Source organism: Schistocerca gregaria, chromosome 3 (genome assembly GCF_023897955.1).
Source record: "Schistocerca gregaria isolate iqSchGreg1 chromosome 3, iqSchGreg1.2, whole genome shotgun sequence".
Classification (NCBI taxonomy): domain Eukaryota; kingdom Metazoa; phylum Arthropoda; class Insecta; order Orthoptera; family Acrididae; genus Schistocerca; species Schistocerca gregaria.
In genome coordinates, this window is record NC_064922.1 from 883390781 (window position 1) to 883406084 (window position 15304).

General features: G+C 39.8%; 1 protein-coding gene across 2 annotated transcripts in view; it reads right to left on the minus strand.

Moving 5' to 3' along the window:
* LOC126355049 (platelet binding protein GspB) overlaps positions 1–15304 on the minus strand; it is a 309208-nt gene that overhangs the window by 254753 nt on the left and 39151 nt on the right. For both annotated transcript variants that reach the window (XM_050005202.1, XM_050005201.1), the window contains exon 8: positions 13111–13395. In XM_050005202.1, coding sequence (XP_049861159.1) covers positions 13111–13395 — 285 coding nt within the window. The remainder of the gene's footprint in view (positions 1–13110; positions 13396–15304) is intronic.

A 15304-nucleotide genomic window follows, 5' to 3' on the forward strand; every position in this document is an offset into this window, starting at 1 on the left:
GTGAATAGATATGCGGCACATCGACCACACGTACCCGCTCTGAGAAATGTTAAAGTAATTTTCCTGCCACCCAACTACACCAGCCGTCTGCAACCTTTGGACTTGGGCATAATACACGCCCTTAAGGTTAAATATAGGACAGCCCTTGTAAAAAAGGCCTTGAATTTGATGGACCAAAGAAAACTGGGAAGCCAGCAAAGCTCACAACTGAAACTGAAGATTTTACAGGCAATAAATTTAATTATGTACTTGTGGAGGAAAGTAAGTGCTGAAACTATAAAAAACTGTTTCACAAAAGCGGGATTCTGTGAGAATGAGATGGCAGCTCCTGTGGAAGAAGTTGCAAGTGATTTGCAAGAGTTTCACCAATTAATAGGCAGTGATTCTGTCACTTTTGAGGACTTTGTGGCTGTGGATGACAACGTGGCAACCACAGGAGTACAAAGTATTGAGGAGCTGACTGCAGAGAGAAGTTTGGATAGTAATAGTGGTAGTGAAAGTGACAGTGACAAGAAAGGTGACCCTGTGCCCTCATATACTAAGGCAGCTGAAGCCTTTGAAACATTCAGGAGATACATGATGGCCCATAGACTTGAGGACAGAACAGTAGTTCAACTTGCTCATTTGGAGCAAGAAATGATTGCCATAGAGTCTAGGAGAAACAGAAAACAAGCAAGCCTGCTTGAATATTTAAAAAACCATAGATATGTTATTTTCAGATTGCTTAGGTTCCTAGAGTTTTGTGCAAATTTAAGTTCCATTTGATAATTTAATTATTGAAGTAATTGTTTTGTAACTAATTCTTTTTCAATCTGTGCCATTTACTATGTTTTTTATGTAATATGTTCAGTATATCATAAACAAAATGTGGCTCATATTCTATAATTGGGTCAACTGAAGAATGGGATAGCACCTGTCAGCTTTGGAGAATGATGTCAATCTTAAGAATCTGTTATAACTTTTTACTGTACAAACTCACCTATTTACTTTCACCCATCCACCTACCGAGCCCCATGTTGTAATTAAAAAAAACTAATCAGTTGATACATTGATCATTTGCAATGAATATCATATGTTGTGAAAATTTAAAATGGCATCTATGGCACCATTTGTCAAAGCTGATTAGTGGTATCCTGATCTTCAGTAATGCCCTAGAATTACTATTTGGAAGCCTTCCTCTTTATAGTGTTTTCCTCTATACAGTGTTCAGAATTTGTGGTCCCTTGAAAAACGTTATATAGAGGTTTCCCTGTACAAAATTTTCAGATATTCTGGTGCCACAGCTCTTATGTACTTGGGGTGACTAGAGTGATAGATTTCTGAATTTTTTTAAGAATAATTCAGATTGAACAATCAGTTCTAATGATATACATTCTAGAGGGAAATTTTACAGAAATATAATCTACAAAACACTTGTTCATTCTTTGATTAGGGATAATGTAACTGCCCTCAAAGATGCAACAAAACTGATTAACACGTCAGGAAAGTACTTTTGTTGCAATTTCAGAGTGCCTATATACTACACCTACACACTGATGATTATGTTGGTGTCAATACTTTGGTAGAATTCTTACACAATCATTTAATTAAGGATAATGCTGTATGGTAGCCAGAATGCTCTTGTTGCCACAGAAACTAAAATAGTTTGGCATGTCATATGACTGGGATGTGGCAAGATGTCCTAATTTCACACATTTGATCATGGCCGGATTTTGGTGCCGGTGGCGACACCTACAACATGCTGACATGAGGAAAGTTTCCAACCAGTTTCTCATACACAAATGGCAGGTAACTGGTGTTGCCAGGTGAAACGTTGTCGTGATGCCTCATGTAAGGAGAAGAAATGACCAGTAGTGTAGTATGTCGTAATCCCAGTCTAAGGAGGAGAAATGCGTTTTCCGACTTTGATAAAGGTCGGATTGTAGCCTATTGTGATTGTGGTTTATCATATCGCAACAGCGCTGCTTGCGTTGGTGGAGATCCAATGACTGTTAGCAGAGTATGGAATTGGTGGGTTCAGGAGGGTAATACGGAACACCGTCCTGGATCCCAATGGCCTCGTATCACTAGCAGTTGAGATGGCCACGCCACTGAAGGCTAGCTGTACTAGCTGGCTGGCCAGTGCTGTCCGAGTTAAATGTGCCAGTAAAGTTGTCCCATATTATTGCTAAGTTGATGTGCGCGTAATGCACAGCACAAAATGTACCCTTATTATCGAACTTGATAGTACTCGAGACAGCTTAGCTACAGTCCCACGTGAAACAGAAACCCAATGAAGTTCCAGCAAACATGGAAGAATACATAGTGCAATGTTTACAACACATTTATTCTTGTGATGACCGGATTATAGTATTGGTACAGGATACCCTCTGCCACACACCGTATGGTGGCTTGTATAGTATCTATGTAGATGTAGATGCAGATGTAGATCAAAGCTAAGACTCCAAGCCATGATAACTGATATTAGCAAGGAAGGAGAAAATACTGTACACTTACTGTCAGATCTTTCATCAGTGGGATCTAATTGTGGACATGTGTATCCGCAAAAGCAGTGTAATACCAGACTTGGGCACCACCCACCACTCCAACACGTTACTCCTGCCAGAATGATAGGTGAATGACAGCAACCACTAATGAAAACTGTAATCATGATGTAACCTCCAAAAATTTCATGCATCATACAGTGCAACCTCTTTATAACGTTCCTCCATATAAAGTTTTCCTCTAAGTTAGGTCCGTTTTTTTCGGTCCCGACTAAAAGCCCATATAAACAACGTTAATTTTTCCTCTTTACTGCATTTCCTCTATATTACAGTTTCCTCCATGTAACGCTCATATTTTTGGAACCCTGGTCAATTATTTACCTCTTTGTAACGTTTAAGAGACTGGATGTAGACGCATTGTTTTCTGTCCGGTGGTTTCACAGTTTGCACCAACTCGGAAAGCCCGCACTCAGCATATTTCGTATGTCAGCTGCGAAACCGGGCCACGTGACATGCGATGCACATTCTGCTTGCGATTTTTTTGGTGCCATTTCAGTCGATGCTTTGTATTAGTACTTTAGTAGCGTGTTGTGTGAGCTGAGCAGCAAACAGTTCGTGTGCCTAGTAAGTGTCTTCAATATAACGTTTTTTTAAAGCTTTCATCAGTGGACATGAGTGAAAAGCGGAATATTTCTCTGGAAGAGAAGGTTTCTATTATCAAAAAATTGGAGGCATCTCCTGGCGTGAGTCGAGTCGCATGGAGCTAGCGAAGCAATTGGGACTGGCCCCTTCAACACTCAACACTATTATGAAAAACAGATCGTCGATAATGGAAGGATTTGAGAATTGTGGAAATTCGAAACGTATACGTTTGAAACAATTGACTTACGACGAGATGGAGAAAGTTTTATTAACTTGGTTTCAGCAAGCACATGCTGCAAACATTCTTATAAACGAAACTATTTTGAAGGAGAAGGCACTTCAAATATCACTGCAGTTAGAAATGGACAATTTTAAGGCATCCAATGGATGGATTGATAAATTTCGACAGCGTCGTGGTGTTGTGTACAAATCGGAATGTGGAGAAAGTAAAAGTGTGAACGAACCAACTGTAGTTCAGTGGATGCAGACCCTCCCTAATCTGATACAGGGCTACAAACTGCGTGCATTTATAACGCTGACGAAACCGGCACGTTTTTCAATTTAATGCCGGATGATACATTTACTTTTCGTGGGGAAAATTGCCATGGTGGTAAGAAGAGCAAGGAACGACTTACCGTTTTGTTGTGTACAAACGCTGATGGTAGTGAGAAACTGAAACCTTTGGTTATCGGGAAGCCAAAAAATCCGAGGTGCTTTAAAAACATTTCCACGTTTCCGTGCAAATAAACAAACAATGCCAAGGCATGGATGACGAGTGAAATATTTTTACGTTTCCTAAGAGAATTTGACGCCAAAATGGGGAGTGCTGCAAGAAAAGTGCTGTTGTTTGTGAATAGATATGCGGCACATCGACCACACGTACCCGCTCTGAGAAATGTTAAAGTAATTTTCCTGCCACCCAACTACACCAGCCGTCTGCAACCTTTGGACTTGGGCATAATACACGCCCTTAAGGTTAAATATAGGACAGCCCTTGTAAAAAAGGCCTTGAATTTGATGGACCAAAGAAAACTGGGAAGCCAGCAAAGCTCACAACTGAAACTGAAGATTTTACAGGCAATAAATTTAATTATGTACTTGTGGAGGAAAGTAAGTGCTGAAACTATAAAAAACTGTTTCACAAAAGCGGGATTCTGTGAGAATGAGATGGCAGCTCCTGTGGAAGAAGTTGCAAGTGATTTGCAAGAGTTTCACCAATTAATAGGCAGTGATTCTGTCACTTTTGAGGACTTTGTGGCTGTGGATGACAACGTGGCAACCACAGGAGTACAAAGTATTGAGGAGCTGACTGCAGAGAGAAGTTTGGATAGTAATAGTGGTAGTGAAAGTGACAGTGACAAGGAAGGTGACCCTGTGCCCTCATATACTAAGGCAGCTGAAGCCTTTGAAACATTCAGGAGATACATGATGGCCCATAGACTTGAGGACAGAACAGTAGTTCAACTTGCTCATTTGGAGCAAGAAATGATTGCCATAGAGTCTAGGAGAAACAGAAAACAAGCAAGCCTGCTTGAATATTTAAAAAACCATAGATATGTTATTTTCAGATTGCTTAGGTTCCTAGAGTTTTGTGCAAATTTAAGTTCCATTTGATAATTTAATTATTGAAGTAATTGTTTTGTAACTAATTCTTTTTCAATCTGTGCCATTTACTATGTTTTTTATGTAATATGTTCAGTATATCATAAACAAAATGTGGCTCATATTCTATAATTGGGTCAACTGAAGAATGGGATAGCACCTGTCAGCTTTGGAGAATGATGTCAATCTTAAGAATCTGTTATAACTTTTTACTGTACAAACTCACCTATTTACTTTCACCCATCCACCTACCGAGCCCCATGTTGTAATTAAAAAAAACTAATCAGTTGATACATTGATCATTTGCAATGAATATCATATGTTGTGAAAATTTAAAATGGCATCTATGGCACCATTTGTCAAAGCTGATTAGTGGTATCCTGATCTTCAGTAATGCCCTAGAATTACTATTTGGAAGCCTTCCTCTTTATAGTGTTTTCCTCTATACAGTGTTCAGAATTTGTGGTCCCTTGAAAAACGTTATATAGAGGTTTCCCTGTACAAAATTTTCAGATATTCTGGTGCCACAGCTCTTATGTACTTGGGGTGACTAGAGTGATAGATTTCTGAATTTTTTTAAGAATAATTCAGATTGAACAATCAGTTCTAATGATATACATTCTAGAGGGAAATTTTACAGAAATATAATCTACAAAACACTTGTTCATTCTTTGATTAGGGATAATGTAACTGCCCTCAAAGATGCAACAAAACTGATTAACACGTCAGGAAAGTACTTTTGTTGCAATTTCAGAGTGCCTATATACTACACCTACACACTGATGATTATGTTGGTGTCAATACTTTGGTAGAATTCTTACACAATCATTTAATTAAGGATAATGCTGTATGGTAGCCAGAATGCTCTTGTTGCCACAGAAACTAAAATAGTTTGGCATGTCATATGACTGGGATGTGGCAAGATGTCCTAATTTCACACATTTGATCATGGCCGGATTTTGGTGCCGGTGGCGACACCTACAACATGCTGACATGAGGAAAGTTTCCAACCAGTTTCTCATACACAAATGGCAGGTAACTGGTGTTGCCAGGTGAAACGTTGTCGTGATGCCTCATGTAAGGAGAAGAAATGACCAGTAGTGTAGTATGTCGTAATCCCAGTCTAAGGAGGAGAAATGCGTTTCCGACTTTGATAAAGGTCGGATTGTAGCCTATTGTGATTGTGGTTTATCATATCGCAACAGCGCTGCTTGCGTTGGTGGAGATCCAATGACTGTTAGCAGAGTATGGAATTGGTGGGTTCAGGAGGGTAATACGGAACACCGTCCTGGATCCCAATGGCCTCGTATCACTAGCAGTTGAGATGGCCACGCCACTGAAGGCTAGCTGTACTAGCTGGCTGGCCAGTGCTGTCCGAGTTAAATGTGCCAGTAAAGTTGTCCCATATTATTGCTAAGTTGATGTGCGCGTAATGCACAGCACAAAATGTACCCTTATTATCGAACTTGATAGTACTCGAGACAGCTTAGCTACAGTCCCACGTGAAACAGAAACCCAATGAAGTTCCAGCAAACATGGAAGAATACATAGTGCAATGTTTACAACACATTTATTCTTGTGATGACCGGATTATAGTATTGGTACAGGATACCCTCTGCCACACACCGTATGGTGGCTTGTATAGTATCTATGTAGATGTAGATGCAGATGTAGATCAAAGCTAAGACTCCAAGCCATGATAACTGATATTAGCAAGGAAGGAGAAAATACTGTACACTTACTGTCAGATCTTTCATCAGTGGGATCTAATTGTGGACATGTGTATCCGCAAAAGCAGTGTAATACCAGACTTGGGCACCACCCACCACTCCAACACGTTACTCCTGCCAGAATGATAGGTGAATGACAGCAACCACTAATGAAAACTGTAATCATGATGTAACCTCCAAAAATTTCATGCATCATACAGTGCAACCTCTTTATAACGTTCCTCCATATAAAGTTTTCCTCTAAGTTAGGTCCGTTTTTTTCGGTCCCGACTAAAAGCCCATATAAACAACGTTAATTTTTCCTCTTTACTGCATTTCCTCTATATTACAGTTTCCTCCATGTAACGCTCATATTTTTGGAACCCTGGTCAATTATTTACCTCTTTGTAACGTTTAAGAGACTGGATGTAGACGCATTGTTTTCTGTCCGGTGGTTTCACAGTTTGCACCAACTCGGAAAGCCCGCACTCAGCATATTTCGTATGTCAGCTGCGAAACCGGGCCACGTGACATGCGATGCACATTCTGCTTGCGATTTTTTTGGTGCCATTTCAGTCGATGCTTTGTATTAGTACTTTAGTAGCGTGTTGTGTGAGCTGAGCAGCAAACAGTTCGTGTGCCTAGTAAGTGTCTTCAATATAACGTTTTTTTAAAGCTTTCATCAGTGGACATGAGTGAAAAGCGGAATATTTCTCTGGAAGAGAAGGTTTCTATTATCAAAAAATTGGAGGCATCTCCTGGCGTGAGTCGAGCCGCATGGAGCTAGCGAAGCAATTGGGACTGGCCCCTTCAACACTCAACACTATTATGAAAAACAGATCGTCGATAATGGAAGGATTTGAGAATTGTGGAAATTCGAAACGTATACGTTTGAAACAATTGACTTACGACGAGATGGAGAAAGTTTTATTAACTTGGTTTCAGCAAGCACATGCTGCAAACATTCTTATAAACGAAACTATTTTGAAGGAGAAGGCACTTCAAATATCACTGCAGTTAGAAATGGACAATTTTAAGGCATCCAATGGATGGATTGATAAATTTCGACAGCGTCGTGGTGTTGTGTACAAATCGGAATGTGGAGAAAGTAAAAGTGTGAACGAACCAACTGTAGTTCAGTGGATGCAGACCCTCCCTAATCTGATACAGGGCTACAAACTGCGTGCATTTATAACGCTGACGAAACCGGCACGTTTTTCAATTTAATGCCGGATGATACATTTACTTTTCGTGGGGAAAATTGCCATGGTGGTAAGAAGAGCAAGGAACGACTTACCGTTTTGTTGTGTACAAACGCTGATGGTAGTGAGAAACTGAAACCTTTGGTTATCGGGAAGCCAAAAAATCCGAGGTGCTTTAAAAACATTTCCACGTTTCCGTGCAAATAAACAAACAATGCCAAGGCATGGATGACGAGTGAAATATTTTTACGTTTCCTAAGAGAATTTGACGCCAAAATGGGGAGTGCTGCAAGAAAAGTGCTGTTGTTTGTGAATAGATATGCGGCACATCGACCACACGTACCCGCTCTGAGAAATGTTAAAGTAATTTTCCTGCCACCCAACTACACCAGCCGTCTGCAACCTTTGGACTTGGGCATAATACACGCCCTTAAGGTTAAATATAGGACAGCCCTTGTAAAAAAGGCCTTGAATTTGATGGACCAAAGAAAACTGGGAAGCCAGCAAAGCTCACAACTGAAACTGAAGATTTTACAGGCAATAAATTTAATTATGTACTTGTGGAGGAAAGTAAGTGCTGAAACTATAAAAAACTGTTTCACAAAAGCGGGATTCTGTGAGAATGAGATGGCAGCTCCTGTGGAAGAAGTTGCAAGTGATTTGCAAGAGTTTCACCAATTAATAGGCAGTGATTCTGTCACTTTTGAGGACTTTGTGGCTGTGGATGACAACGTGGCAACCACAGGAGTACAAAGTATTGAGGAGCTGACTGCAGAGAGAAGTTTGGATAGTAATAGTGGTAGTGAAAGTGACAGTGACAAGGAAGGTGACCCTGTGCCCTCATATACTAAGGCAGCTGAAGCCTTTGAAACATTCAGGAGATACATGATGGCCCATAGACTTGAGGACAGAACAGTAGTTCAACTTGCTCATTTGGAGCAAGAAATGATTGCCATAGAGTCTAGGAGAAACAGAAAACAAGCAAGCCTGCTTGAATATTTAAAAAACCATAGATATGTTATTTTCAGATTGCTTAGGTTCCTAGAGTTTTGTGCAAATTTAAGTTCCATTTGATAATTTAATTATTGAAGTAATTGTTTTGTAACTAATTCTTTTTCAATCTGTGCCATTTACTATGTTTTTTATGTAATATGTTCAGTATATCATAAACAAAATGTGGCTCATATTCTATAATTGGGTCAACTGAAGAATGGGATAGCACCTGTCAGCTTTGGAGAATGATGTCAATCTTAAGAATCTGTTATAACTTTTTACTGTACAAACTCACCTATTTACTTTCACCCATCCACCTACCGAGCCCCATGTTGTAATTAAAAAAAACTAATCAGTTGATACATTGATCATTTGCAATGAATATCATATGTTGTGAAAATTTAAAATGGCATCTATGGCACCATTTGTCAAAGCTGATTAGTGGTATCCTGATCTTCAGTAATGCCCTAGAATTACTATTTGGAAGCCTTCCTCTTTATAGTGTTTTCCTCTATACAGTGTTCAGAATTTGTGGTCCCTTGAAAAACGTTATATAGAGGTTTCCCTGTACAAAATTTTCAGATATTCTGGTGCCACAGCTCTTATGTACTTGGGGTGACTAGAGTGATAGATTTCTGAATTTTTTTAAGAATAATTCAGATTGAACAATCAGTTCTAATGATATACATTCTAGAGGGAAATTTTACAGAAATATAATCTACAAAACACTTGTTCATTCTTTGATTAGGGATAATGTAACTGCCCTCAAAGATGCAACAAAACTGATTAACACGTCAGGAAAGTACTTTTGTTGCAATTTCAGAGTGCCTATATACTACACCTACACACTGATGATTATGTTGGTGTCAATACTTTGGTAGAATTCTTACACAATCATTTAATTAAGGATAATGCTGTATGGTAGCCAGAATGCTCTTGTTGCCACAGAAACTAAAATAGTTTGGCATGTCATATGACTGGGATGTGGCAAGATGTCCTAATTTCACACATTTGATCATGGCCGGATTTTGGTGCCGGTGGCGACACCTACAACATGCTGACATGAGGAAAGTTTCCAACCAGTTTCTCATACACAAATGGCAGGTAACTGGTGTTGCCAGGTGAAACGTTGTCGTGATGCCTCATGTAAGGAGAAGAAATGACCAGTAGTGTAGTATGTCGTAATCCCAGTCTAAGGAGGAGAAATGCGTTTCCGACTTTGATAAAGGTCGGATTGTAGCCTATTGTGATTGTGGTTTATCATATCGCAACAGCGCTGCTTGCATTGGTGGAGATCCAATGACTGTTAGCAGAGTATGGAATTGGTGGGTTCAGGAGGGTAATACGGAACACCGTCCTGGATCCCAATGGCCTCGTATCACTAGCAGTTGAGATGACAGGCATCTTACCCACATGGTTGTAATGGACATGCAGCCACATCTCCATCCCTGAGTCAACAGATGGGGATGTTTGCAAGACAACAATCATCTGCACGAACAGTTTGACGACATTTGCAGCAGCATGGACTATCAGCTCGGAGACCATGGCTGTGGTTACCCTTGACGCTGCATCACAGACAGGAGCGCCTGCGATGGTGTACTCAAAGACGAACCTGTGTGCACGAATGGCAAAACATAATTTTTTTGGATGAATTCAGGTTCAGTTTATAGCATCATGACGGTCGCATCCATGTTTGGCGACATCGCGGTGAGCACACATTGGAAGCGTGTATTCGTCATTGCCATACTGGCATATCACCCGGCGTGATGGTATGGGGTGTCATTGGGTACACGTCTCTGTCACCTCTTGTTCACATTGACAGCACTTTGAACAGTGGACGTTACATTTCAGATGCGTTACGACCCGTGGCTCTACCCTTCATTCAATCCCTGCGAAACCCTATATTTCAGCAGGATAATGCACGACCACATGTTGCAGGTCCTGTACAGGCCTTTCTGGATACAGAAAATGTTCGACTGCTGCCCTGGTCAGCACATTCTCCAGATCTCTCACCAATTGAAAATGTCTGGTCAATGGTGGCCGAGCAACTGGCTCATCACAATACGCCAGTCACTACTCTTCACGAAGTGTGGTATCGTGTTGAAGCTGCATGGGCAGCTGTACCTGTACACGCTACCCAAGCTCTGACTCAATGCCCAGCCGTATCGAGGCCGTTACTACAGCAAGAGGTGGTTGTTCTGCGTGCTGATTTCTCAGGATCTATGCACTCAAATTGCGTGAAAATGTAATGACATGTCAGTTCTAGTATAATATATTTGTCCAATGAATACCCGTTTATCATCTGCATTTCTTCTTGGTGTAGCAATTTTAATGCAATATGTAATATGTCAAGAGTGTATTCCGAGTACATCGATTCAGGGAAAACCACCACTGCCACGAGCAACCATGTGTGGTTGACAGGTATCATAACCAAGGACAACAACACTAACAGAAAGACTACAGAGTAACATCATTCACCAATTCATTTCTGGGCAACATCACCATTGCAAACAACTTCCCCTACTGCTCACCCACGTAATGGACAGCAGCAATCGGCCGAGGAATATAACTATCTGTATTGGACAACTAAGCCTGGAAAACATCACACTGACTAACATGTACAGCTAAAAGTTTGTGAACTGATAATTAACATTATGTGTTATATGTGCCATCTGTATGGTACAAGTACTTCATAAGCCATCCAAGTCCATCCACATTGCTTGTTTACAGGATACCAATGTGGAGGATTTTTACAAAGGATAAGATGGAGCCATCAACAAGTCTGCCATCATCTCTCACTGGTAAATGACACAGACACCTGACTGACTGATCGTGTCCCTCCATTTGTTTGCACCCCAGTGGCAGCCTGTGATGTCCGACAATATACATAAACTCCAGCACAATGGTTCAACAAACATTCTGCAGGTATGTCTGCTTCTGTGGTCTCCCTGGTCACCTGTCATCCAGCCAACAGAGCACGTCTTGCTGCAACTGTGTGAGAGGTGTGTGCTTTGGACTCAATTTCCATCATTCTCTGAAGGTAGTGGGTGACAGTTGTTCTTCGTTCAATATATGCTATGACACTGATTATGGTTAAATGCAGCAGAATGAGATTTTTTTTTAAAAAAAAAAGTGGTAAATGTGCTTACTTAAAAAATACTACATATTGTGAAAAAAGTGAAACATAAGATGAAAATTTAAGCTTTCTGCACACTGATATGCTATCATGACACAGAATATAAAAATTGAGAAGATAGAAAACTTTGATGATACTGATATTGAATTGTTCAAATTCTTGTTTATGTGCCTATCAACCCCCTGTGGTGAACATTAGTTTTATTCAATCCATTACTTGCATTCAATTCAGGACTTTTCATTATGTTTGTTGGCACACATCTTTACAAGTGGGTATTCTGCGCTACTTTTAAGTTACATAAACCACTAATAATCAGGATGGCTCACATTTTTGTGCCTCCTATACTACATATTCAAATCACACCTGGAAGCTGGGAATTTCAACAAAAAGCTATTGTGTGTTCTTCTTTGTTATTCAACTTGGTCCTGAACTAGATCCAGCAGATAACTAAAGCTTACCTGTATTCTACCTTTGCAATTAAATAATACTAGCATCCATACCATTGTTGCTAAACATAGCACATTGTAGGGCTGCACTTTCAGATTTTTGCTTTCAAAATGAATGTGTGTGTGGAGAAACTCTCCCCCATTCTCAAAGGATATAATATCATACGACATAAGCGAATGAAAATAAGCAAAGAACAAGTGTTGGACAATCACTTACTTCAGATACCATTTGAATAGTAAAAATGACAGCATTAAGTCTTTGAACAAGATCCTGAAGATGTGCTTTCCCTGACAGTTTACTATCTACCTCAACACCTAAAAATTTGAACTGTTCAGTTTTGCTAATCATATGCCCATTCTGTAAAATTACAATGTCAAGTCTTCTTGAATTATATGTTACAAACTGTAAAAAGTGGTCCCTGATTTAGCAATTATTTTAACCTTGGGTCACTTATATGCCAAACAAGACTTTTCTCTTCAACAGTGAGGCAATAGCAGCCAAGTGGATAATATGTGGTAGCATCTACATGTCTATTTCTACACATTTTTGTTGTAAATGTCCCTCAATTCTATTTGCTCATTTCCTTTGATTACTACATGAGTGTACATTCAACAAAATGACCTTTACTTCCCTTGCCATAATAGTGCAGGTAGATGTCTCTTATGCTGAGTACCATTTTGTCTGCTAAATTTTAGTATCAGAAAGCTGTTTGTCAGAGCTCCCTTGGAGACTGAAATTTAAATATATTGTCAAGGGAAAAAAATAAGCAGCCAAAATTGTTACCATGCTTGGATCATTCCAGGTAAGTAACTAAGGTTTGATGCTGATGAGAGCACTGTAAAAGATATAACTTAATAGAAGTACATACAGCTTCCATCAAAATAAGATAACCTCACCAAAAGATAAAGCAGATGGTCTGTAGTACTCTTCATGTCCTGTATCTGAGCGGTAGGGCTGGAGTGAACTCTCATCAACAACCACATCAAGGACAGGATTGGTAGACGAGTGCAGTGTGTCTTCAAGATGGAAAACTACTATGTAACTTCCAGTTCCAGACTGTGGCATTTCTTCCTTGTACCATCGATCAAGATCAAATAATGCAACACGTAACATGCTCTTACAGTCTGTATCTACGCTTTGCCAAGCGAAGAGGCATAAGCTTAGTTCACCTTCGTTGACACCTGAAACAAGACAATGGCATATACACAAATTATAAAAAAATTTGCAACCTAAATAAACTGAAGAATTAAATACAGATTTATGCATTATGCATCTTATTAATCTGTTCTGTTTGCAACTGCATGTCTTGTGTCACTGTTCTTTTTCGGATCCAACGATGGCTGTAAATAATAAATCAAATAAATGTGACCAAGACTGCTTATTCCTCAGTTCAATAAGAAAGTAAGGACACCAGCCTCCTGTAAACAACCAAGTGACATCACTTCAATCAGTCCGTAATCATTTGGTGAAAACTAAGTCTAATTATGGAGTGGCCTTACTGAACAGACCTACAGTCTGCAACGCTGACTGACTGGAGTCAACTTTCTACTTGACACTGATGGACTAACTTTTATCTCCACTCTTTGTAAGTCCATCCTTGTAAATAACCCCATAACTTTTCAACTTTCATGTCCATCGCCTTGCCAATTGCCAAACGTCCCCTCTTTCATCATCCAAGTGACTCCAAACCCACCACCTGATTCTGATCAATAACTAATTCTCCTTCATAGTGAACATTTACAAACACATACACGACACGACCATTGGCACATACGTCACCTTCATATGTGAAACCATTTACCTTTCTAGCCATACAATATCTTAACCCCTTTTGCTTCAGTGTCATTGAATAACTGGGATGTCAAATGTAAGTTATTTTGGTTTGGAGTGCACGGACTATTTTCATGCCAATTTTGCACTCAGCTGTGTTTACTTCATATGGAATTATTTTTAAGCCGTTTTCTGTCTTCATCTTAGAGCACCTTTCTCTCCCTCATGAACCAGCTGCAAAGGAGCATACTCGTAATACACTTTCATTAAATTAACTGTTACTGACAGATATTGGTGGTGGGGAGCAGATCTCTCAGCTCATACACAACATACCAAGTGCTCATTCTACTGCAAGCTATGTCTGCACCAAACAAGCATTTAACCCACGTGGCCTGCCGCACCGGGCCACCTCCAACCCATTGGCGCTTACCCAAATGGCAAGCCACTGTTGCCTATACCTGCAGAACAGGCAACACAGCAAATCAGTGGTGCTGTAGAAACAGCTGTGACACACAGTCACTACCATTCAACTCACTGAAATGTCATTCACAAAGTTATTTTAGTCAAAGTATACCTAATATCACCAGTGATTGGAATAAATTCAACATGTCCTTCACCACAGCTTCACCTAACAAATTTCTGAGTGATAAAAGAAACTACCTACAAACATCTCTTAAAAAAAAAAAAAAAAAGAAGAAGAAGAAGAAGAAGGAAGAAGAAGGAAGAAGAAGAAGTATTTCATCACATAAATAATTCACGAAACATCCTGGTTTCTCCTTACACCATACTTACTCCCTTCTCCCTGGCTCACAGATCATGTTCCTGTGGATAACCCACATGCAAGACCTGTAAAAGACACTCACTCAGAGCAGGGAGATCTTTGCAGACATTTATGTCTTATAGCAACCCCACGGTAACTCTCGCACAATCTTTTATGTAAGCATGACCACAAACCAATTGTGTAATTGAATGGACGGTTACTGCCAAACTGACTAAGAGCAAGTTAACCACTTTCAACATTTCCATTTTTGTTTACGTTTCTATCAACTGCTGAACACCATTACTGTGCCGTGAGTGGTTACCTTTACTCCTTCCATTACTTTAATGTATTAGGAAAATCTTGTATTCAGACAGTAGCAACATCATCATTCTTCACTGAACATTTTGACTCTCTTGCATAGGAGTTGAATATACTGTATGTGTTTCTAAACTCTAAGAAAACAATGCAATCATCACAATTACCTTCAATATAACAGAAGTTGTGGGGAAGCAAGTATGGTGGATAGCTGCCAACAGGTGTGGGTTAACTCAGAGAGAGAG